Source organism: Vulpes lagopus, chromosome 6, assembly GCF_018345385.1.
Source record: "Vulpes lagopus strain Blue_001 chromosome 6, ASM1834538v1, whole genome shotgun sequence".
NCBI classification, from domain to species: Eukaryota; Metazoa; Chordata; class Mammalia; order Carnivora; family Canidae; genus Vulpes; species Vulpes lagopus.
In genome coordinates this window covers 10,738,251-10,765,250 of record NC_054829.1, presented here as the reverse complement: position 1 = coordinate 10,765,250, position 27,000 = coordinate 10,738,251, and the positions used below count along the sequence as shown (strand labels likewise).

General features: G+C 36.7%; 1 protein-coding gene across 1 annotated transcript in view; it reads left to right on the top strand.

Annotated features, from left to right (window-relative positions):
- The window catches only part of UNC79 (unc-79 homolog, NALCN channel complex subunit), a 235,537-nt gene that overhangs the window by 34,131 nt on the left and 174,406 nt on the right, over positions 1-27,000 (top strand). The window contains exons 2-5 of the mRNA XM_041757925.1: positions 3,506-3,626; positions 10,838-11,142; positions 14,366-14,536; positions 22,610-22,702. Coding sequence (XP_041613859.1) covers positions 3,506-3,626; positions 10,838-11,142; positions 14,366-14,536; positions 22,610-22,702 — 690 coding nt within the window. The remainder of the gene's footprint in view (positions 1-3,505; positions 3,627-10,837; positions 11,143-14,365; positions 14,537-22,609; positions 22,703-27,000) is intronic.

Below are 27,000 nucleotides of genomic sequence, written 5' to 3'. Positions count from 1 at the left end.
GAATTTCCTCTATGGTGATATATTAGTTTTGCTAGGGCTGCAATCACAGGATCCCCAACAAACTAGGTGGCATGAACAACAAAAATTAATTTTCTCACCGTCCTGGAGGCCAGAAGTACGAGATCAAGGTGTCGGCAGGTTTGGCTTCTCCTGAGGCCTGTCTCCTTGGCTTGTAGATGGCCAGCTTTTCCCTGTCCTCACATGGCCTTTTCTTTGTGTACACATATCCCTGGTGTCTCTCCTGTATTCCTAATGTCCTCTTCTTTAAAGGGCACCAGTCAGACTGGATTAGAGCCTACTCTAAGGGTCTAATTTTTACTTAATCACCACTTTGAAGGCCTTATCTCTAAATACAGTCACATTTTGACAGTAAGTCTTCAACTTACTTCAGTAAGTCTTCAGTAAGTCTTCATGATTTTGGGGGTGGGGAGCACAATACAATCTGTAACAGATGGCTTCTCATTTTCCTAAAAGTGTAAGGAAAAGAGTGGGTGTGGGGGAGTTTTGGAAAACGTGAAAAGGGATGAAACAGTGACTGAAGAAGGTAGAAAAGGAGCTTACTAGAGAAATGTAGTCTGAGGGTCAGTTGAACCTGGAGATTGTTTGCTTATATCTCAGTTATCTGAGTTTCTGCAGCAATATTCAGGTATATGGTTGGAGTAAAGAATAAGACCTCTGTGCTACAATTAGGCTGCTGGTTGCTCACATGGGCTTAGCAACCAGCCAAATGACCATTTTTTTTTGTGCACAAAGTTGAAAGGTAAACGAGTTCTATTCACATCCTCAGCACAATTACAAAGTACTCTTATGTCAGGGACCTTTCTGGATGTTCCCCAATAGTTGAAAACATAAAAGCTAAATAAATCTGTGACTGCTAAGATTTTGGTGCATTCACCAATGTAAGAATTAGCTTGAACATTTTTCCAATCGGTTCTAGTTGTCTTTCATGATTACTCACCACTCTCTTTGTTCTTCTTTATCTACTCTTTCTTTCTTCCCTGTTTCCTTTCCTCACTCATCAGTTATTTATTGACCACCTCCTAGATGTCTGGCACTAGGGATAAAAAGGGTCAGCAATCTAGTGTGGGAGACAGAAATGTATATATGCAGTGAAAGGTATTATTAAAGTGATGATTTATTTGTTCATTTATCCTGCAACTATATGGAGTACCTACCAAGTGCCAGGCAGTGTGTTAGGCTTGGGATAGAGACAGGAGTAAGATGGAGTTTCTGGCTTCAAGAAACTTGCAACCTGGTATAGAAAACATGAACAGGTAAGTAAACAAAGACAATGCAATGTGACATTTGAAAAATATTAAAAGGTCTCCAAGTAGGGAGTGATTCTTGTCTCTGCTATCCCTTGCATGTTTGGATACCTGTTTAGAGCAGGCATTGTTGCATTTTAACAAAAGGAACTTGGGAATGGATATTTATTCATTTCACATAGTTTTAAATGCTTGTCATTGTTGTGTAGTGACACTTTTGTAGTCCTTAAATTATGAGCAACTGGTGAGTTTGGGATCTATGGCTTTTTTTCTTCACATGAGTTTATTGTCCACAGCCTTCACCATCAACACCTTTTTTAGGTGGTGAGTGATTAATGGTATTCCTGAAATACTTGACAGAAACCTGCTGAATATTAAAGCTGGAGACAAGTTACAGTAAAAAGCAGTACTGTGATGGTGGGTGAGCAGAAAACATACACTGCCTAGCACAGATCTCAAATATCTGGGACTTGGAACTCTATGGGGGTTCCCTGTCATATGATTTTTAAAATGGTGAATGGCATTGAGATAAGAAACACTGAGAAGAAAATGTTTTTTTTGTAAACTATGTAATTGAAACATTTTCAAGTATCCCTCCATTTTACCTTATCTCAGGAAAAAAAGTTATTTACAACCAAATACTTTTGGGGTTCATTGAGACAATGGACATAAACTCGTCGTTGCTTTCTTCAGAGATTATGTGCTATAAATAAAACTCAGGGTATTATTATCAGCAATGTAGACTTATTTTTGTGGGAAAAATGCTAACCATATTATGGAAACAGTGCAGGTGGTAGGAGGGAGAAAAGGCAGATTTGATCAATGGTATATGTGGGATTTAGAATCAATGATTAAACTAATAACAGCTGAGAATTGCTTTGATATCATACAGTGAACACCCACTATCTGCATATTGACTTCATCTCAGAATCATATTCTAGAGTATGTCACAGTGGCAAGAGCACAGGATGGGGACCAAGGGCATAAGTTCTGATCTAGCTCTGCCATTGACTACCTATGTGCCTCATTTTCCCCATCTTTAAAATGAAACGGTTATAGGGAAAGATCCCTAAGGTCCCTCCAGTTCTGATATTTCATCTTTCTGTGATTCTACGTCCCACGCCTCTCAAAAGCATTTGACTTTTCTTAAGTTGCTTGCGCCAGCATTTCAGTTAGAATGCATCCAGGAGCTTGTTTCCATGGGCTGTTGGGAACAGCAGGACCTTGCTTCTCCAGGACTTGATATATCTTCTGTTAACTGCTGACAGTGAGCCATACCACCTAAAAGGCTCCCTTGGTAGCCGTAAAGATTGAAAGGACAAATGGACAGTATTGAGAGCTCTGTGGAAGAGGAGACGGTGATCATCATGGCCCCTTGGGATTTGCAAAGAGGAGTGACTAGAACTGGGCCATTCACTGCAGCCAGGTCAAAGGTCAGGTCAGGAATGTGGACAATGCTGATGACTCCAGGTAGGTCTAGGAGGGTAAACAAGCCCATTTAGTCCCTCCTGAGTCTTGAAGATCTGAGCAGCTGTGCTCAGAAAAGTTATTAGGAAGTCTCCTAATTTATGAAACTCATTAGAAGATAAATGTAACATTCACTTTTTATATTTTAATTACCACCCAATCATTATATTCTTACTTAATTCTCACCAAGTTATTCTCCTCTTAACATATTCTGACAGTTCAAGCATTCATTAAACATGCTACATGCTTTTATGATCATTGATTGAGTTAAAAATTTGGTTTTGACTGATGCCGCTGTGCAAGGGACTCCCTATATTTTAGGATTTTGGAGTGTTGTTGAAAGACCTTTGAGTTTTCTCCTTCGGTTTTAGTTCAGCAGTCTTAAATATAATTCTCTAGTGGCAGAGATTTATACCTATTATTATTGCTAATAATAAGCTAACTTGGAGGGTGATTATAAAATGATTTGGAGTACTGCCTTTCTTAGTGATAAAAAAAAGTAATGGATAATTTCTGAAAGGATATTAAGTCAGATAACTAAAAAAAGTTTTGTGTCCTGAATATAATGATAAGAAATTAAAGGTCTTTTAAATGGTTTCTAATGGAATTCCAGTAAAAATTTCACATATTTTCCTTAAAATAATAATTAAATTCCTATATCTAATCATTTAAAAAAACAAACTGTATACCTAATACATATTACAAGATGATTTTTCTTTTTTTTTTTTTTTTTGCCTTTTTTTTTTTTTTTTTTTTTTTTTGCTTTTATCTAGTTGCTTCCAAGATCCGGTACTTACAGGAATATCATAACCGGGTTCTTCACAACATTTATCCTGTACCTTCAGGGACAGATATTGCAAACACCCTGAAATACTTTTCCCAGACCTTGTTAAGGTAAGCTTTAAAATATCCTCTACTTTGAAAGAATTATTAGATAGTACTGCTGAACTATTGATTGGGACCTAAACTTTTATTGAACTGAAAGTTTTGAAGGGCCTTCTGTTTTCTTGTGCTCTGCCAGAAGAGTCTGGACTCAAGTTCTCTGGGTGTCTATAGCAGATCACATCATAGGCCTAACTGGAAAAAAAAAAAAAAAGGGGTTGCCTGGCCATTGCCTGCTTTCCTCCATCTTACATTTTTCCAAAAGATTTGTACAGTGATAAAGGTTATATGTCTGACACTATTATAGAGTGGAATAGAAAGGAGAATTTACATTGCTAAAAATAAGAATAGGAGATGGTCTTAAATCAGAATTAAGTAGTATTTTAGGTTCATCTATAGTATTTCCTATTTCTTAAAGTATCATCTGTGGTAGAAACAATCTTCACCACTTCAGGCATTCAACATGCTTGGCAGTTGATGTGGACACTCTGTGAAGACAAGGAGAGGAAAACACATATTGGCTTGCTTTTACTGTGACAGAGACAGTAACCCAATTCTCATTAGGAAGAACAAGCAGACAGGGGAGCCACTCAGTTGTTTGGGAAAAAAACAGCCATGATGTGAGTGGAATGATTCCCTTTCCATTAAATTCTAAGGCTTGGTCTCTTCATTAGTTACCATGATCTTCTCACTCTGGATCTGATTTTGGAAACATACAAATTGACTTGCTACTGCTTCTTTTAGCTGTGGAAGAGCCATATTTTTGTGAGATAGGAATTAGGGAAAGAACACTGGTGGGGAATGAGTGTGGTGTCCCTAGAGTTCCCAGCAGTCTGTGGCTCAGCTATGGGCTGACTGAATGCTTTGCAGAAAGAAGCTTCATGCTCATCTTCAGTAGTACTGCTCTTTGTTCTTCTTATTCTTTGGAATATCTTGTCTTCTTTAGAACCTTTAGTGTCCCTGTTATTTTTTGTTTTTGTTTTAGATTTTATTTGTTTATTTGACGGAGAGCACAAGCAGGAGGAGCAGCTGGCAGAGGAAGAGGGAGAAGCAAGCTCCCTGCTGAGCAGAGAGCCTGAGCAGGCTCATCCCAGGACCTCAGGATTATGACCTGAGCCAAAGGCAGCCGCTTAACCAACTGAGCCACCCAAGCGCCCCATCCCTGTTCTCTTTTAAAGGGATTCTGTTTATCATAGATTTCATACTTGCTCAGTAAGTTGAGGACCTTGTTAGGGGCAATTTCTCTTCTATTCAAATTGCAGGGGAAGCATTTGTTCAATTTTTATAGTGATAATCAGTTTAAGTTTATATAACAAGCATCTGATTTGTTGTTTTGAATTCTCCTTTTGTTTTTGAGGTCAGGGTTCTCAAAGGCAAGCACTTTCCTTGATTACAAATTCTTGGGGTTCTCAAAATGAGAACCTTTTTCAGTAGGAAGTAAATTTTGCATTCACTTTGTGAAGAAACTGACATTCTCCTTGGCACTTTGAAACCTACTGCTAAGTCTTCGTCATTGTGTCAGAAAGTTTGGAAATTTGGGATACTGAAGTCATGTTTGTAAGACATGAGGTTTCCATTTTCTTGTGCAATGGATCATTAAAATATGATCATGGGTGATAACATTTTAATGGTAAAACTGCAGTTAAGGTAGTTTGTTCAAGTAGCTGTTGGAGAAGATTCTGTGCAATTGAGCTGAGTCCAGTTTCAATGGAGACCACATCAGCAACTACTCCTAATGGTAATATTAACAAAATAGCTGCCATTATCATAGCAATATTATATGGTAATATCAGTAACTATAGGTGTCAAGCACTATTCTAAGAACTTTACATGTTATCTTATTTAATCCCTTATAATAATTCTATGAGATGAGTGTAGTCTTATACTCATTTTACAAATAGTGAAACTAAAGCATAGAGTCATTTAACGAAGTGCTCAAAGTTGTGTTTCTAGTATGTGTTGGACCCTGGTGGTCCTAATCTACAGCACATACTCTCAATAATTACAGTACATTGCTTTTCCCTAGTATATTATCATGGTACAGAGACACTTCTTCAGGTTTGGCCTTTGGGAATACCAGCATCCATTTTGAGTTTATAGCCTAGTTTCAGCTGTCCTTCAGACTAAGGGAGGAAAGGAAGTGCTTTTGTGCAAAGATTTGCCAACTTTTTGAGAGTTAAATTGAGCCATACTTGAGGTGATGTGGATAGCATTTCAATTTCCAGGTGTTTTAGCTTTCTTTCACTTAGCAATTTGTTGTGGATAGTAACAGGTTAGAGTTGATAGCCTATAGGACACACTCACATATAGTGGAAGAGGGAAAACATTAAGCAGCATAACATGTCATAAGTTGGACTTTAGTACTTACATGTTCAACTCCTGGGCTGATTTAAATATGGCCCCAATGCAGTTTGTTTGTTTCTTTTCTTTTCTTTTTTTTTTTTTTTTCAATTTGTTTGAGAGAGAGCAAGAGCCAGAGAGATCATAGAGACAGGGGAAGAGGGAGAAGCTGACTTGCCACTGAACAGGGAGCCTGACATGGGGCTTGATCCCAGGACTCTGAGATCATGACTTGAGCCAAAGGCAATCATTTAACTGACTGAGCCACCCAGGCTCCCCTCAATGCAGTTTCTTTCTTCTTTTTGCCTATCTTAGCATTAAAAACAGAAGCAACTCAAAACTTTTTTCAATTTCTTTTTTTTTTTTTAGATTTTATTTATTTATCCATGAGAGAGAGAGAGAGAGAGAGAGAGAGAGAGGGAGAGATAGAGGCAGAGACACAGGCAGAGGGAGAAGCAGGCTCCATGCAGGGAGCCTGACATGGGACTCGATCCCAGGTCTCCAGGATTACGCTCTGGGCCGAAGACAGCGCTAAACCACTGAGCCACCCAGGCTGCCCCTCTTTTGTTTACTGGAAATAAAGAACTTAAAACTATTGCCCATGTATCTGACCAAGTTATGACCACTTTAACTGTTAGTATATATATCTATAACAATCATATTTATATTTCTTCATTTTGTTTACACTATTAGAAAGTTTAAGACAAATGAAATGGTCTAGGTATTTGGTGTTCAAGATTTTTGAAGTAAAATTTTCTACTCACTAACAAGATGGTTCCCTTTGCATTTTAGATGATTTTTACATTCAGAAACCTCTCACTTTCAGAATTCAGATTCTTGGAAAGAAACAAGAAGAAAGAATTGGAGATGAATTCTCACAGAGCAACCCTTTTTCTATTTGGATAGTCTCAAGGAAGTCAGAATTATTATTTTTATTAAAATCTGCAACCTCAAGTACTGGCAGCTTCATTTGAGTCAGGATTGCAATTTTTAGAGTAGTAGTCCTGTTTTTTTTTAAGCATGGCATGTAACTCTTACTGATTTCAGTAGAGTTTTGTACGTATTCCCAAAGGCAGAGATTAGCCTAGATGTTTAACTTCAATTAATTTAATCCATAGGAAAGGAGAAATTAAGTTACCATAATTGTATCAGCATTGAATAGTCCCACATATGTCCACTTAGCTCTTAATTAGACTCATATTAAAAAGTTCATGGGGAAAAGAAAAGTTCTTGGGGGCCCCCTAAACTTTAGGTTAATAGAAGGCGAGTCCTGTGCATTATTCATCTTACTAGCCCTTGAGCCTAGAGTGGAATTTGGTCCTTAGAAAGGATCAACTAATGTTTGTTGAACTGAGTTGTCTTTGGTGCAGATTTCATCCATTGCAGCCATCCTTCTAGAGCATTTACTTCATCTAGCAGTGACCTGGGGTACCAGGTAACATTTTATCTGAGTGCTGGGCTGTACTCATTTTCATTTAGCAGGAGCCTAAATATGGGAACAGACATACACTTTACACACAACCTCAGAGTTTAGGTGTTTTTTTTTTTTTCATTCAGAGTTTAGTTTTTAGTTTGCTTTAGTATTTAGAAGGACCTATGAAGATCATCTGCTTTAATCCTCCTTTATTACTACAGAGGAGTCTGCCTATTTTACATTGGAAATATTCTGGGGCCATATTTTAAATCTAAGGTCTTCTTTAAGGATCTTGCATATTACCTGGCCCAACATTTAAAGGTTTCCAGTCTTCCTATGTATACAGTCTTTTAGAATTCCTTCCCCTAAATCTCTCTGCTGGTGCCATTCAAGCTGCTAGCACATAAGATCTTTTTAAAAATCATTAAGTTTGGGGAAAGCTACTTTCCCTTAACTCTTTAGGAAACAACACTTTTGATATATTTTAAAAAGGGATTCTAGTCTCAGTTCAATAATTTTCATTGAATTATAATTTTTAATTGCTTAGGAAGAAAACCTAGACCTTATAATTATTGGTTTCAGGCCTACAGAGTCGCTTTAAAGCATAACATGGTCAAGTAAATTTTGTTTAGTGTAGAGATTCAACTCAAATGTTAAAATTCATAATCTTACAGAAAGTTTATTTGATGTATTAATTTTCTGTGCTATAAATACCACAGGGCAACTTCTCATCTTTCTTCGTACCCACAGGGGTCTTCTTCTCTTGGTTCCTCTTGATGTTGGAAGTAAATGTTTAATAAAGAGGATCTCAGGAGAGAGAAGGAAAGGTGAAAAGTTGGTTGCTGGGTCAGACTCTTCTGAGCAGGGCATTCTGCATATTCTTTTTGGTTGGGTGTACAGACGTCTGGGGAAAAATTTTAGATGGGGTAGACGGTTTGATCATTCCCAAGTTAGACAGTTTGGTTGGGGAAATAAGGTTTTTTTTTTTTCTGAATAAACTTCACAAAACATCATAAAATCACAATGCATTGTACATTGATTCATGAGCCCTTCTTTAGTTTTTCCACAAATGAAAACATTTCCTTACATTGAAACATGAATGGCAATATAAAACTGATTTCATGAATAACTCATCTTCAGCCATTTTTTTCTCAACTTCACTTATTAAATCTAGAGGCGGTGAGAGAGAAGTTTTACTGTTTCAATGCTGACATTCTCCCTCCCTGCATGGATAAACTTGTTGCTGCTATCATTTGGGAGCCCCACTTATACAGGAAGGGAAAAATACCAAAACAGAGTCTCCAAAGTTGATTTGACTAGTGTCTGTTAAATTATGTCAAACTTTGGGACAATACTAAAGTATACTTGAAAAAAAAATAATGTGCTGTATTTCCCCCACCAAGGAAAAGTCTGATGACAGAACTGTATTTAATTTAAAGGACAGCATTAATATATGATATGTAGCTGATTTTATTCTCTAAGGCAAAATGTTGTTTTTCTATCACTTCTATAAGATCCGCATCTTGTAACTTTGAAATGATGCTGGTAGTAGGCTAACTTAGGGCTGAAGTTTGGGAAATATTTCTGACTTATATCTGTTGTGATTCTAAAGGAATTTTCAGTGGGATAGAATCCTATAGGATTAAAACAGATTTCTGGTGACTGGGCTTATCAAAAATATAACATTTAAAGGTGGTACTTTTAGGAATAATCAAGTTATATGAGGAAAGTATAAAGTCTGATGGAAAAAATGATGGTACTGGAATGTTGATATTATCCCATTGTGAAGTATAAACTTAAGTTAAATACATCACACACATACACAAAAGGTAAATCTAATCCCTTTAAAAGTAAAAAAATAATTACATTAAATCTTAAGTTATTTCTTGCTAAGAAGTATTACATAAGTATTCTGAAATTATCTTTATTATTATTAATTGTTTTTCCCTGGACATTGGGTAACAGAAGACAAAGGAAATTGAGGTAAATTAGGCACATGGAAAATTAAAAGCATGTAGTCATTTTCCTTACATTGTAACATATTTTGCACTAAGAGTAAATAGAAATAAATGTAAATTTGAAATAGCAAGCATGCTTGACACTAACCGATTCTTCACACCACTGTAAAATGGTAAATGCAATATCATTAACTAAGAACTTAGTAATGTTTGATGCACATAGAGTTAGGTATAAAACAAGGTTATTTTTACGGAATGGAACATTTATAAATTGTTACCTAGTTTGATTAACATATAAGTATACTATATAAAAACATTTTTTAAGTGTAGCAGATACTATCATTATAACGTATAGCTGTTGTCTTTAATGATAAATAATATAACCTAACTTAAAAAAACAAATATCTGGCCAAGCAGTCATTTCTTCTATTTTTAAATTAACTTTTCTACCTTATCGCTTTTTACTAAAAGGTTTTCATTTAAAAAGGAAGGCTAAAAGAAAGCCAGTTTATATCTGGAGTTTATTTTTATTCCCATTAAACTTTTTTTTAACTTCCTAAATTATCTTTCCTGAGTTTTGTTGAATAATAACGTAAGTAGCAGCAGTAATACATGAAATCTTATTGTATGATGTGCAGCTATATGACAGATACTGCTTGCCTAGTCTTTAGAATTTTGAAGGTAATTATTTAATAAACCACTGTTTATATTCATAGAATAAAATGTTTCCTCCCCAACATGCAAAATTAAAAAAAAACCCACACATAAATAACCATTATCATTAGTTCACAAACATATGCTATGGACCATCTACTATATATTATTTTATAGCTTTTCCAATGTAGTTTAGCTAACATTTTAGAAATATGTATTATTTCTAAATTCATATGCCTGTTTAAACTTCATTATCTCAAATGATACTGACAGAATGTCATGAAACAGTATCATAATATACATATAGACATTATTTTGATGCAATAAACATGTGATTTTTAAGACTTTCTTAATAAACACACATGTTTATTCTTTGCTAAAACATGTTTCTGCAAGTGCCATACCTATATTTTGCAGGTTTTTACTTACCTGATTAAGATAGTCTTGCTGAAAACTTCCTTTGCTTTGAAAGCTCGTTTTAATTAGTAATAAAAGCCCTAACTCATTAGACGAAGCTATTGGTTTTCCTTTGAGGAAACCTCTCCTTCACCAGATTTTAATAAGCTGTAAAACATGGGTTTGGCACTGAAACATGCATTTTTATATTTTTGCTCCTTACTAACCAGATAACACATGAGATGCAATGCAACTTCCACAAAAGAAACCTCGCGTTATTGGTATCTGTGAGCATGAAGCTACGTGACCCATACTCGATTTGTAGACACTGCTGGTGTAGCAATTGCATCTTATGTGGGATGTATCTGGAGTTTTATTATTTGTTTTAGAGTGTCATTTCAATGTAATGTGCTGTTCTTTGTGTCTTTGTTGTCTCTTTTTTTTCCTTGTCCCCCCAACAGCATTTTGTCCCGCACAGGGAAGAAGGAAAACCAAGATGCCTCCAATTTGACAGTGCCCATGACCATGTGTCTTTTTCCTGTGCCATTCCCACTCACCCCATCTCTAAGACCGCAGGTCAGCTCCATCAACCCTACTGTTACTCGCTCCCTCCTTTACAGCGTCCTGCGAGATGCTCCCTCTGAACGCGGCCTGCAAAGTCGTGATGCTCACTTGTCAGACTACCCTTCTCTGGACTATCAAGGCCTCTACGTGACTTTGGTGACTCTCCTGGATCTAGTTCCTTTACTACAGCATGGCCAACATGGTGAGCACTTGATCATAAATCTTTGAGAACGTACATGTATGTTTGTAGATGCTGGAGACTTGTTACTGTAATAAATTGCTTAAGAGGTCTTTGTGTGACTAAAGACTTGCTTACACGGAAATTTATTATGGCATTTCCCATCCTGTCTTTTTTTTTCCCCCCTCTTTTATGGCTAGAGGGATCTTATCCAGGTGGGCCTCCATTTGAGGGGAATGGGTTGGAGAGAGGAGTTAGGCTCTAATGGAAATTTACCGCTTTTTTCCTCATCTGCTTGTCGTGGAGATTCATGTTGAAATTATGACTTGAGAGCTAAGATTTAGAAACTTGCCCCTCATCCCCACCCCACGCCCACCATAAAATGTAAGAAGTGGAGCCTGAAGAGCAGGTCAGATCCACAGACTAATCTGTGATTTTTCGGAGCAAATCACAGAATCTCCCTGGGACTTACTTTTCTTGTCTTTTAAACCCAGGAGGTTCAGTAAGGAGAAATCTCTAAGAACTCTCCCAAATTTAACTAGCCACCGATAGTTATTACAGAATGTTGTTACAGAATTGGTACAGTGTATAGTGGTGCTATAAGTTGAATATGGTATCTGTTGTACAGTATTAGTGGTGCTTCATGACAGAAGCCTGAGAGCATGTTTCTTTTCTTAATGCTTTCCCTTTCTACAGTACATTTTAGTCAATGTAATTATCTTGCTTGCTTACCAGAATGGTTTATGGTTATAAACCCATAAAAAGGAGTACAATAATATCTCTTGCTTAATTATCTGGTATTATATGAGAATCAAATGGGAAACCATGCATTAAGAGAAGGCATTTTTGCAGAGGATGAATGTTTAAAACATCAGTTGTTTTAACTTTAAAGCACTGACAATTTGGACTCTATATGATACCAAAAATTCACTGTACAGAAAAATTGGGAATTTGGGAAGTGAGTGGGTTGTGGGGGTTATTTTACTTTGTAGTTATGGCTTACTCTCTTAAGACAACGCCTAATGGTTTGTTTAGAAAAGTGTGTACCTTGTGAAAAAAATTAAAAAAATCTACTTTCATAAAAATGATGAGATAATGATTATTGAATTTGTTCTTATATTTGCAGTTCTGTATTATAGTGAATATTAAAAAATGTACAAATTTATAAATTTGCTGGTTGTATAATTTTGTAGTTGTTTAAGCCCTGTTACTTTTATTGGGATCTCATCCCCACTCAGAACTTAAAGGAGATGACTCTTTGAACATAAGTGGCAGAGCTTACTGTGGCCATGAGCTTGTTGGTATTTTTCCTTTGTGACAAATGGTCACTATAGACCTGCATGGTCCTGGGTGTGTCACTGTGTGAAAGCCCCTTGATTAAGATAAAAGTATTTGGTTCAGTAACTCACAAGCCATTTAACTGTAATTAATATGTTAAATTATGACATTTTCAGGGGGCGTGATTTATGTATTTACTTTTATAACAAAACTATTTTGCAACTTTACTCTTCACTGTTATCTGTACACCATGTTCTTGTTCTGCATGACAGAGCTTTGAAGAGGGGAAAAAATTCACTAGACTATCCCTTAGAGGTTAAAAAGCAATGTGTCTTTCCAACATCAGAATCATTGAGGGGGCTTGAACACCGAATCCTGGGTCCTAAGCCAGAATTTAGGAATAAGAATCGCTGAGGGGTGTGTCCTGAGAATCCAAATTTTTGATGAGTTCTCTGGGTGATTCTTTTCTATCTTAAATTTGAGAACCACTGTACTAAGGCTGGAGGCTGTGTCCTCACAGGGGGCAGGGTAGTGGCGCTGGCCAAAGCTGCATTTGTGTCACAGTTAAGCTACAACTAGGCAATCCATTTTCTTCTCTGGGCCTTTGTTTCCTCATTTGAAAAATATGCCAGTTTGGCTCTCAGGCCCCTTTCAGCACTAATGTTCTATAGCAAGGCTATAATTTAGCTGTGGTGTCTTTTATGCATAGCCTCAGTTAATTCTCAGTAAAACACCTGTGGATTTTGTGTCTCAGCCACTTGAGCTTAAAGTTGACTGGGCCTTGCTTGCCGGGGTGCATTGTGGCCTCAATGCTCTCTTTGTCAGTTGATGTGCTTGTTGAGATGGCATGTTAATTCTAATGATAATCCAAAATCACATCAGGCATCAAAACTGCACTAAGAATGTAAATCTGATAAACAAAAAAATCTATTAATTCTCTTTCATAATGGGTAGGAAGATGATCAGTCTTCATTGTCCAGTCTTGACTGATAGCCCATATATTGGGAGGTCCAGAAATTTCAAAAGATATATTCAAGTATAATGGGATTTGGCATACATGCATTCTAAAGCTAAATAGTTAATGTATAATTCAAGTATAATGGGATTTGGCATACATGCATTCTAAAGCTAAATAGTTATAGTTTTTTTTAATGTCTTCTAATTTTACTCCTTATACAGGTAATAATAGTAACATTATTCATATTAATAATAATGGCTAATATTTGTGGAGCACACATGTGCTTTGTTAAGCACTCTATATTAATCTCATTTAAGCTTTCTAACAATCCATATAGAAGTGAGGTAGGTACTGTTCCTATCCCCATTTAAAAATGTTGGTGAAAAGATTATCATTAGGTGGCACATCCTTCCGTGAGAATTCATAACTAAATGCACAGGGTCATGTAGCATCAGTTTACAGCTTCTTTACTTTGGTGTGTGTAGAATTGGCTGCTGTGCTGGGAGGCACATGTTACTTCGTTGCCCAAAACTCCAGATGTAGGAAGGTTGTGCTGTGGTAGATGGAGCAGAGATAGCCTGACTTCATATCCAGTCCTGCCCTTGACTTTTCTAAAACTTCCAGCGGGAAAATGATTTAATGGCTTTGTGCCACAGTTATCTTGTGTACAATGTAATGGAGTTAAGAATGTAGAGGATATTTCTGGATTCATGATCACATGGAAAGTGCTTTTAGTTTCTGAAACCCAGGAATGACATGAGTGCCAAGTATTATCGAAGATTGATAAAGGGTTGAGGAAAAGCTCATAAAATAGGTATTTATGTATTCACCAGCCATTTACTGAACAAACACTGTATATGCACTCTATTGAGTGTTATGTTTCAGAGCTCTAGTAGCAAGGGAGCAATAGTTGGTTATAATTTAAGCCAGTTCATAAGAACTTAAAATGTAGAATTAGCGTATTTTGATAAATGGCAAAATATTCATTGATTACTTACTTTTGTTTTGTAGATCTTGGACAGTCGATATTTTATACAACTACATGTTTGCTACCCTTTCTCAATGATGATATTCTGAGTACTTTGCCCTACACGATGATATCAACATTAGCTACCTTTCCTCCATTTCTGCACAAGGATATTATTGAATATCTTAGCACATCTTTTCTACCAATGGCTATATGTAAGTTCAATCTTACCTAATACTGGATTATTTTAATGTATTGTATGAATGGAAATTGCTTTTGCTGTTTTAGGCTGTAGATTTTCAAGATTAAAATGGAATCACTTGCTGAATACAGGTGCTATGATTTAAATTGTCATTTCAGTATGATTATAATGGTGAGAATCAAAGAAATGAATGATGGTTATATCTTGGAATTGTTTGATTTGAATAATTTGATCTTATAGAATAGGAAGAAAACATATGAAGGCACAGTCTATATTACCTACATAGAAATTATGGTATTTTTTGTCACTTAAGAAAAAAAGGTGGAGAGAGTGTTGACTCAGATACATAAATTGTTATCTTTTGCATCTCAAGGCAGAAGACTGTGTTGGGAAGAGGAGTGGACAAGGTTAGGATATACAAATCCTCATTTTAGCTCCATCTGTACATGTGCTTTGTGATGTTGGGCATCTCATATGGGTGACACCTCATGTCCAGAATGGCGCTAGCAGTAGCTTCTTCTCCCAGGGATATTGCGATGATAAAATGAGCCAAAATTTATGAACACACTTTGAAAAAAGCTAAAGCTTACAACCCTTGTGTAAGGTTCTGTTATAAATGTGGAGATGATTTGTATTCTATTTCACTTTTATAGACTTAATTCTGTAGGTTTTCTGGACATGAGCAAAGAGAAAAAACAGGTTGGGTTGTGGTTTTCATGATAAAAATCCTTCTGAAGTATTTTTTTTAAAGAAATGGATTATGGGGCAGCCCAGGTGGCTCAGCGGTTTAGTGTTGCCTTCAGCCCAGGTTGTGATCCTGGGGTCCCGGGATCGAGTCCCACGTCAGGCTCCCCGCATGGAGCCTGCTTCTCCCTCTGCCTGTGTTTCTGCCTCTCTCTCTCTCTTTCTCTGTCTCTCATTAATAAATAAAAAAATAAAAAAAGAAATGGATTATGAATTCATCCATGCTTCAGTGGATAACCTAAAAAGATTGTGGATTTAGGAGTCAAGCAGATCTAGATTCAGATCACAGCTCTGCTACCTAACTAGCTGTGTGGCCCTAGGCAAATTACCTAACTTTTCTTTTTCTTCCTTGTAAAAGATTATTAATACTAGCTGCCTGGATTGTTGTGATACCTGAGATAATTTACCTGGAACATTGGTAAGGTGCTGGCTAGCACAGTGCCAGGTGTTCATTAAGTGTTAGTTTACTTCCCTTAACTCTTATTCCATTTAAATACTTTATTGGTCACATTCCATTCCTAGTGATCATTTTTCACCATTTTAATTTTATGTACTTCTGATCTTATTGAAGTCATTGCTATGAAATAGTAATTGGTAAACATATGTATCTCTAAGTTGCATTACTTATTTTACAGTTAAGCCAAATTTTAGCTCTGGAATTAAAATTTTCATGTCTTTTCAGCAAAGAGTCTGACTTGTGCCTAAATTATATAGTGATTCAAAAGAATTAACAGACTGATTATATGGTTCAAGTAATAGAGTATTTGGATCATCTTTCTCTTTTTGTTCTTTGTAACCTGACAAGCACCTCGTTTATGAATGCAATCTTAGGATTGTATAGTTGTGTTCATTGTTGAATTTAGGCATTGGAATTCTTGTTTTGTTTTTATTTATTTTTTTTAAGAATTACAAATGAGGTGCATCTTTGTTTTTTGGGGTTTTTTTGAGGTGCATCTTTGTAATCATTAATCTAATTCATTGTACTCTCCTTCTTAGGAATAAGTTATTAATTAAGAGAGAGGTGTTGAATATATTAGGCCCCTGAAGTTAGGCTTCACACTGGCCCAGCATTGTGACAGCTAGCTATTTGTTCTTCATCCTTAATCTTCATTAATTTCTACTTAATTAGAAGCATAGACCTCAAAACATGCCTTATAGTCATATTAGAATCCTTATTTATTTAAATGTATGAGCCTTGGCACTAAGGAGAACAAAATAGTAAGTTGAGCTTACAAAATTAGTGTGAATTTTAATACTTATTAGTAGAGTGACTTGGTGCTCATTTAAATTATGAACAAGCTCTTTATGTCTCTGGGATTTCATTGTTTTGCTGGCTGTAAAGGAGGGGTTTGGAAAACATGTTCCATCTCTAAGGTTATTTCTGGCTTACTAATTCTAGGTTAAATAACATCAACCTTATTTTATGTAAGAGGCACACATCTTCCTCTAACCCAGTTGTTGATCTAGTTCATTTATCTCGTCACTCTGGTTTTACTTTCTTGCTTCTGACTTCCACTTCTCGTCACTATTCCTGTGGGTTGACAAGTAGCCAATTTTTGTCACTTTTTTTTAAAGATTTTATTTATTTATTCATGAGAGACACACACAGAGAGAGAGAGGCAGAGATATAGGGAGAGTGAGAAGCAGGCTCCAGGCAGGGAGCCCAGTGTGGGATTCAATCCCAGGACTCCAGGATCACACCCTGAGCCAAAGGCAGACGCTTAATCTCTGAGACACCCAGGCATCCCCTTTGTTACCTTTAAATCCTTGAAAGTATATGGTAGTAGTACCCTTTAAAGGCACATTCTATTAAATGATTCAGGTATTTCCTTTGTATTTTCTTTTTTGTAAAGACACAGACCCAAAGAGAGAAGGGAGTGGGTTCACATAAAATTAATCACATAAAAATGAACTTATGTAAGAATATGTGTCTTTTGCCTGCATCTGTGTCGTTTCTGTCTTTAGAAGTTGTTTCAGTGTCTCGAAATTCTGACCAAACTGTGAGAGGAGCATTTCATTTCTTCCAGAATATTTTTTTTCAGGACTGAGATGTTAGGATGAAGGATGTTGTATTTTCTGAGTATTTGATAAAGTCTTCATGACAAGAAGGTTTTTTTCTCTTTGAGATGGTCTTCACAAGGTCAAATGTAAAATGTGGACAGTTTTTCAGGTGTTAAATGTTTGTATCATTAAGAACCTAGAATATGAAGCTCTGAGCTCTAAAGTGGATCTAATGAAGTATTATAGCTCTTTCACTGTAAGGGCCATGCTTGTTTATCAGTTATGCCCTTCTTATCATTTTTGTCAATAAACCAAGTACTGTGCTTTTATTTTAAATAACTCTTTTTGAGGTGCTGCAGAGAAAACTGCAGTTTATTATAAAAATATCCTTTGACATAACCTTTTCTTTTTAATTTCGTCATAAATAAGATATACTTTTATTCCAAGTGTGTGTATAGGCTTTGTTTATTAATATGTATACCTGCACACACACATATGTATATGTATATGTATATATATATAAATGAAAGGATTACTAAGAATTGAAAAAGTCATTAGCATTTCACCATGGAAACCTCTCTTTTTCCAATAAAGAATTTGTGATTTGCGGACTAAATTGAAATATGGATGTTGGGAAGATGATATAGATGTTGGCAGAGAAGAGAAAAGCTGATTCCAAATGAACATTAATTGATGTTGGCTATGTATTTCAAAGATGATAATAAGCCTGAGCAATGATACCTGTAATATCTTGGTAGCCTAGACTGGGCAGTCCCATCCAACTTAAATTTCCTCAAAAAGTCACTTGCCCTTATGAAAAATAAAGGCTCATTCAGATCTTTGTACTGACTTCAAAGCAATTGTGTGGGTTAATCGAATACCTGGTTTTAGACCATTGGCTCTAGATCATTTTTGTTCTATTGCTACTACAGAGGATGCATGTGATGTTTCTATGATCTTCCAAAAACTAATAAATATATAAGAGAAAAAGACAGAACTCAACACATTGATGACATTTTAATAGTCTTATATATATAAAATCTGTTTTATTAGCTAATGGTCATTTTTATAAAGTAGGTCTTACTATACTCTAAGAGCCTTATTGTTCAATCGGTGGAAATGTTTCAGAATAGAAATAGAAGAGCTGAATTATTTAGTCCTTTGATTATTGTTAGATCTCTTAACCTCATCAAACTTTAGTTTCCTTAGCTGTAGAATTGTGAATAATTTTGATCTCCTCTGCTTCTACTCCATGTTTGTTGTGATGACCATGAGATAACATACAGGAATGGCCTTTGAGTATTTTATCATGTTAGACAAATGTGTAACAGACCAAACCCATAGACCTATGACAGACATGTCAAATCTCATTACAATTAATTCCAATATTCTGCTCAAATTTACATATTGCCCTGAAGTTTTATTATCTTAAATATTGCTTGAGAAAAGGGCCCAGCCTCTGGGGCTTGGGATTTAACACCCCTAGACTTTGTTGTGTAATAAACAATAATGGCTATAATAGGCTTTGATCTCATAGAATCTGACAAATTCTGTGATTCTGGGCTCAGACTTATAACCCTGAGATCAAGAGTTGCATGCTCTACTGGCTTTCCTCTCTTACTGTAGTCCTTCTCCCAAGTGGTTATATGATTCTTCCTCACTCTCTTTAGATCTCAGCTCAAGTGTCTCATTTTTCAAGATGCCTTTCCTTACCCTCAAGGTAAAAGAGGACCTTCCATTACTCTGCCTATTTCCTTGCCCTGCTTTCTGTGTCTTCATGGGTATTTGTTTGCCTTTTCCTCTAGAACAACGCTGTCTATAGAACTTTCCATAGTGATAGAAATGTCTTATAAAATTCCATGCTAATACACTAGCCACAAATGACAACTGAGCACTTAAAATGTATCTAATGAGACTGAAGAACTGACTTTTTAATTTAATTGAAGTTTAATTAATTTAAGTTTAAATAGCCGCAAGGCTAGTGACTGCCATATTAGATGGCACAGCTTGAACATTTAAGCTCCATAAAGACAAAGGCTTGCCTGGCTTATTTACGGCTGTGTCTCAAGGGGTAGAGAAATGCCTAGTACATAGAAGGTATGGAAAAAATACTCTGAATTTTTAAATGAATTTTGAATGAATAGCCACTAGAGCATTGGCTATAAAATCAAGTGACTTGGGCTCAAGTCCTAATAGTTAAGTTGGTGCTCTTAATACAAATAGTCTGGTTTCTCTTTATATAGTGGATTTCCCCATTATTTATTTATTTAAGTTTTATTTATTTGTTTGAGAGTGTGTGAGCAGTGGGAGCAGGAGGAAGGGAGAGGGAGAGAGAGAGAGAGAGAATCTTAAGCAGGTCCATCCCAAGCTCCATCCTCGACACGGCTGGATCTCACAACCCTGAGATCATGATCTGAGTCAAATCAAGAGTCAGGCACATAACCTACTGAGCTACAACCCAGGCGCCCCTACTTACTTACTTACTTACTTATTTATTTATTTATTTATTTATTTAGGTGAGAATCCTATAAGAGATGCATAGGCATGATAGTACACTTGGAATGATAAAAATGCAGGAACAGATTAAGGAATTGTTATTGCTCATAGAGGAAAGGGATGCTGATATGGTGATTATGGTGGTGCTAGGAGGATCAGGAAATAGGTCTTAAGATTTGTAATTGTATTCCCTGAGCACAATATTAAATGTAAAATTTTCTCATTTTGATTAATTCTCTTCTTCCTTCCTTTGTATGTAGCTTTGGCTTTATATACCCTCATGGGGACGAACTGCACATCTGTTTACATCAGGCCTTTTTATGAAGATTTAATAAATGATGCGTGCCTGTGCACATTTATTAATTAGAATTGCGTGATTTTACTCAGTCTGTTAGAAGGCTAAGCAACTGCAAGGCACTGTCTGTTTATAGAGGTACTGGAGCCAGTTTCCTGGGGCTTGAGCCAGGGGAATGCTTTTGGCTTTGTGGTTGACCACACTTGAGGGAGAGCATGGATTTGTAGGGGTAAAAGGGACAGCCAAAGGTCAGTGAGCCATTTGGGCTATTCTCCAAATAGACTTCACCTAAATCATCAAGACATTTTGGGCATCTCTCCCATTTTTAAAAGCCTCCAGGCACAGGGATTCTCAGTCTCCCTTTATAGTAGTTTTTATTTTTTTAAGAAACATTATTATTAAAAAGTTTCAATGAATTTCAACAAAGGTTACAAACACTTGTCCCAAGAGGAATATATATATATGGGTATAAATATATATATATATATATATTATATATACACACACACACACTTAAATTAAATTAAGTGTGTATTAAATTAAATTAAAATTACTTAAATTCATGTAATTATTTTTCCTTGAGTATGTCAGAGACAAGACTTTCCTCCTCCTTAAACAAAGGGCACAGGGAGGGGCACACAGTTCTTCCATACCCGGACACCTTGTTGAATTTTTTTTTATTTCCCGTCCCTCTCGTAATGCTCCTCCCACGAGGCTCAGGGCCCACCTGCATCAGAACCACTTGATATGCTTATCAAACATCTACCTTTTCTGCTTCCAAACTGATGGAGTTAGACTCTAGATATGGGCCCCAGAGCTTCTGGCTAAAGTCTGAGAGCAACCGCATCTTGTTCTTTAGAATTCGACTCAGAGTTCTCTTTCCTTGATTAATCACACTTGATCAACTTTACCATCTAAGAGCATTGACATGATCTGCACATCTTTGTATAATTATCAATACTCATTTATATTGCACAGCCAAACTAGCCCAGCTGCAAGTGATTAATAAAAGCAGATTCAGGTAAATGGAACCTAATGATCTGTTTTATTTGCTTGCCTATTTCTGTAAAGCTGTTGTAAAGGTCACCATCCATTGTGGTGCTCAAAGTCTTTTATGTAAAGAAAAGAATAGAATCACGTTAAATTTTCTTTGTTTTCTCTATTATATGACAAATCTCATATTAGTGTTTTAATGGTTCTCTCATACATGTGTTTTATTACAAGTTGCCTTATTCTTTATGGATGGAGGTGAGATTATTTCCATATATTGTACTTTAATGTAAAATAAAATAAAGCAGATTTGTGGGTCATCTGCTTTTTTTGTTGTTGCCCACATTAGTGGTTTTCTCCAGTGCGTGTAGGAAATTGAGAGTTGGCTGATTGAGGGTGTCCTGCTCACTCTACATCATTCTATTCATGTTTTCTTGACAATTTGCCACGTAAGCCTAACCATAAGGAGAGGTTTATCCTACTTCTGCAATTATCCCTGAGAAAAGGAATTCGTTTTATATCTGAGTCCTTTGAAAGTTTCTGCTGTATGAGCCCTCTCTCAATTACTGGTTAGAATAATAAAGTACTCTTTGGAGACAGCAACTCTCTGGAGTATTATCTTGAATGACCTCCATCGGTGCTAGTTTTGAATGCTTATTAGAGTTACCTGATATGCCACTGAAAATAAGAGAGAAAGAAATGTAATGAAGTGTTGGATGTCATCGTAAACAAGCCACTTAAAGATGTCTTAAAAGCAGGATATAAGTGGTTGTCATGTGGAGACCATGGATACGAGTTTTGAAGAAACCAGCTTGCTTTGTGACTGAATACTTGTGCCACGGGATAAAATGTTCAGTGACAGTGTTATTCACAGATTCAAAAAGTGCTTTCTTTCAAACAACTTGGTTGGATGTGAAGATGGTAAGCTCTTGAAAGCTAAGAAAGTTATTCTTACGGTAATGGAGATGCTGCTGATGAGTTACATGTGAAGGTTTGAATAAAATTGTTTCATGATATGTGGGAGTTGAAAATAATTTTTAAATTAATATATAATTTTTTATAATATGCAATTTGGAATTAGTGTGTGTGACTGAATTCATAAGGTCCCCACATTGTTTCATCTGCATCTCTGAAAGTTAGCATATTCAAGTTGGGTTCAAAATAAATAAACCTTTTATTTTTTTCTTTTATTGGGATAACCCTCAACATGCCTTTATACTTGGGTTTGTGGAAAATTTTGTTTTCTTAAATTTCTTTTCCACTTAGATATAAACATCTTGGGAGCAGAAATCACATCTAAGTGCCTCTCTGATAAAGCCATTACATCATGCTCTGGCACTATTTCTGCTCCTTGTAGATTCTTACAAAATGTTTGCTGTTGATAACGGTCATGGCATTTGAATGCTAGGACATATTTTGTGGTTTTATTTGTGCAAAACATCCTTTGAATTGCTCGAGACTTTTTTTTTAAGTGCTTTCTTAGCTCTCCTGCTGTATGCAAAATAAGAATTATATTATATATAGATAAATTGTATCTAATGAAATAATGTTTTGTTTCAGTGGGATCCTCAAGGAGAGAAGGTGTTCCTGCTCATGTTAATCTGTCTGCATCATCTATGTTAATGATTGCAATGCAATACACATCCAACCCAGGTCAGTGGAAATTTGATTAGCTTGGTAATTTAAAAAACAATTTTTAAAAAATATTTTATTTATTTATTCATGAGAGACACACAGAGAGAGAGGGGCAGAGACACAGGCAGAGGGGGACGCAGGCTCCATGCAGCGAGCCTGATGTGGGACTCAATCCCAATCCCGGGACTCCAGGATCCCACCCTGGGCCGAAGGCAGGCGCTAAACCGCTGAGCCACCCAGGAATCCCTAAAAAACAATTGTTAAACAAGATATGAAATAAGTAGAAATTCTCATGTAAGAAGAGCTCTTCTTGGTGGATAGATAACTTGAGATGTGTCATAAGACAGACGTTTGAGTCAAAATAACTTTCTCTGACCTGTTGCTATTAGCAGTAATCTTGTTGACTAGTATTTTTAGTATATTTGGGGACACAATTTAGGACATTGACTAGAAATTGAATACAAGTATATAGGAGTAAGTTAAATTAGGAATATAAAAAAATCACTGGGATTGTAATGACTATTAATATTTTGTGAATATGCTATTCTAATGCCACACAAGTATCCTTGAGCATAAATCTTTTCCTATGTTTCTGATTATTTCCTTAGAATAAATTCATAAAAGAGGGATTAATGAATTAAGGGACTTGAAAAAATTTTAGTAGTCTCACTAATTATATGTGAGAGTCCATTGTAACCTGTCATTGAGTATTGTAAAATTTGTATTCTGTTAGACTGTTGAAGAATAATATCTTGTTTTGACTTGTATTTCTTTGATGAGTAGTGATGTTGGACAGGTTTCGCTTCCTTTAATCATATAACTATAGATGAACTTTGGGAAACTGACCTAAAAAGGCCTACTGTTGGCATCACATGCTAATATGTGAACTCAGTTTTAGTTTTCATTTATTGTTTATTTGAAAAGTGAACAAATTTGGTGGCACTGTTTTCAACCTTCAACATAATTGCGTAATAAATAATAATTAAGTTTTTGATGTGAGATAAGGAAAAAATGTATCATTAAAAGAATTGTTTATATATTTGAGAGAGAGAAAGGGGGAGGGGCAGAGGGAGAGAGAATCTCAAGCACACTCCATGGAGCCTGATGCAGAGCTCGATCCCACAACCCTGAGACTGTGACCTGAGCTGAAACCAAGAGTCTGATGCTTAACCAACAGACCCACACAGGCACCCCAGAAAAAAATATTTCATTTTTAAATCTCAATGCTTCTTTGTTTGGAGTGTTACCCTTTAAATATGAGTGCCTTAAAAAAAATAAATATGAGATGTCTTGAGTAATTGAATCATTATATGAGTGATTAAAATGTATAATTTTTTGGAAGTTTTATCTCATATGTCACTCTGGCTAGAGGACCTTCAAAATGTCATTTATATTTATTATACATTATATTTCAAAAACATACTTTATTTGGAGTCTAGTAAAGTTGAAGTCTCCTCCTGAGGCTTGGTCCTGATAAGTTGGGAGGCAGTAAAGAGGGGGCCTAAAATCCTGTGCTTTGAGGTTAAAGGTCTGTGGGCTCATATCTGAGCTCACCAGTAAATTGCCAGTTAGTGTTAACCTTGCACAAGTTGTTGAACTTCCCTAAGATCAAGTTTCCTCATTTCTAAAATGGTGCCTTAAAATGTGGTAAGCATTTGATGAGTTCAGTGTATGTGAAGTGCTTACCTCGCACAGTGACAGGTGCATTGTAAATGCTCAATGAAGAGCCACGCACATTGCTACAATCTACCCTTTTCCTTCTGGAGTTGAATGTTTTGCTGGGAAGCCACTATGATCAGATTGTATTACTTCCGTTATTTCCAAATCTGCATCTTCATCTGTTCATGGGGAATGTGTGTGGCCAACTATTCCATTCTAAAAATTATACTTGGGACCCAAAACTAGTCTTGTGTTGGAGAAACTGCTAAAAGTGAGGCTATATCCACCAGGGAACCCTCAGGGACCTAGTGATAGGGCGGCATCATTTTGTTGTTGGAATTTTTATTGGGGGAGGCAGCAGATGGCAGCTTGGTTCTTGTATGTAGTCCATGGTGTATCGAGGACAGAGCATAGACCTCATTCAACTGAGTAAGTCCTTTGTTCACGCTCTGAGCTAGACATTGTGAAAACCATCGAGAAATATAAGATATGGTGCTTGCTGTGGAGCTTATGTCTAATTGGAAATATTAGGCATATTCACATAAATCATTTATTTATAATGTAAGGTAGTATGTGAAAAGTATAAAATAAATACTATAGATAGTATTAATTCATCAGAGGGAGAGAGCTCTGTGGATTGAAATGACCAGGAAAGGCTTCATGCCACTTGAGCCAAGTATGAGTCTTAAAATATGGATACAGTTTTGATTAATAGAGTAAGTGGGGCAATCTGGGAGGGCAAGCAGTTTAAACAAAGGGACTCTCCAGGTCCGTTCATGGGGTAGTCAGGGGACTACTGTGCACTGGATTCATGTGACATAGTATGGAGAAAGAGTGGTCTGGAACATCTGTACTTGAGAACTTACTGATGACTTAAGAACAAAATTCCAGTTCTAGACGGCTATTTATATATTCAGTAAATATCACTGAATATCTCGTCTATGCCAGACACCAGAAATATCATGGTTAGCAAAACAGAACTGACCTCTGCCCCTGCCTTCTGAAGCTTATATGGTAGTGATGGGAAAAGGCATTAGTTAAATAATTATAAAAGTAAATGTAAAGGGACACTGGGGGTGCTCAGTCAGTTAAGTGTCCGACTCTTGATTTCAGCTCAGGTCATGATCTCAGGGTTATGAGATTGAACCTGGTGTTAGGCTCTGAATTGGGAGTGGAGTCTGTTTCAGATTCTCTCTCTCCTCTGCCTCTCTCTCCCCCCTTCTCTCTAAAAAAAAAAAAAAAAAAAAAAGCAAATGTAAAGTTTCAGCTGTGACAAGCACTTGGAAAGATGTATTTTGCGCAAAAAGACCCTATAAAAGGGGATTTTTCTTTTACTGAAGAGGTCAGAGAGGGCTTCTCTGGGCAAGTAACCTTTTGTTTGAGGACTGAAGGCTGATGAGCATTAACAAGGCCTACAAGGGGCAGGGGACTCAGAGGGAAGATTCTTCTGTGTCAGGAGGGAGCTGTCAAGCTGAGAGATTGGTTGAGCTGGAGCGTAGAGTGAGGGCTGCCTCAAGAGGAGTGAGACTGGGAAAGTCTGTGGGCCAGAACCTGCAGGATGTGTGGACTCTGTTTGGGAGCTTGTGTTTGTTTATCCGAGTCTAATGGGAAGGCACTGGAGAACTTAGGGGTGGTTGTGCGGATGTCACTTTGACTGTAGTTGAGAGTGGATTAAAAATGAACCCAAGTGGATGTAGATCTATGAGGAGCCATTGCATTTGTCTTGGCATGTAAAAAAGGTAGAGGCAATTGAGCCTAAGAAAAGTATTTAGAAAGTAAAATTGATGGGATTTGGTGACATATCAGGTAGGGTGCCTTTATGGCTTGCAAAACTGAATGAATTGGTGGTTCTAGGAATTGAGAAAGGAGACGCTGGAAGAATACCAGGTTTCTGAGGGAAGGTTACATGACTTTGGACATCATGTTTGACATATTTCTGAGGCACTTAAGAGGAGATGGTATTCCTTGGTCTAATACAATGTTACATGTCAATTTTATCTCAGTGAAAGTGGGGAAAAAACCCTCACATAATCTCAGTAATAATTCTATGTGTCCAAAACACAAAAATGCAAATAAACTGGCTTCCTTAAAAAAAAAAAAAAGAGGCAATGGTAATTAGGAAGTTGTGTTGTGAGCCTGGAACTCAGTATAGAGCTCTGGGCTAGAGGTAATGAAATGGAACCTACATGTAAGTGTCCAGTGGCCTTTATGAAAGTGCATATAGATGGTAACTAAAGTTGTGTATGAGTGTGAGATTGCGTAGGAGAGAGCATAGAATGAAAAGTGGAGTGGGCTTATGATCAGGCTTTCAAGAACTCCACTCCAGTGGAAGAGGATGAGCTTGCCAAAAAGGTGGAGAGGTTATAAAACTGTTAGATGAGTTTGGCTGACTAGCACAAGTTTTCAACTACAAGAACATTCGTTGTTTACTTTGTTTACACAGTAGGAAGTCTTGCCGAGAGTGCCACAGTACTGGGGCCTGAGATGGTGCCTTTGTGTTTCTCCTGGACTTCCCCTCAGGTTTGCAAGGTGGCTGCCACAGTGGGGATCATTTTATTCTTACACAATCACATCTGCAAACAAGTAACAGGATCAATCAGGGTAATTAGAGAAAGGTCTCCTCTAGTGCCTCTTTTATCACAGAGAAAAAATATTTG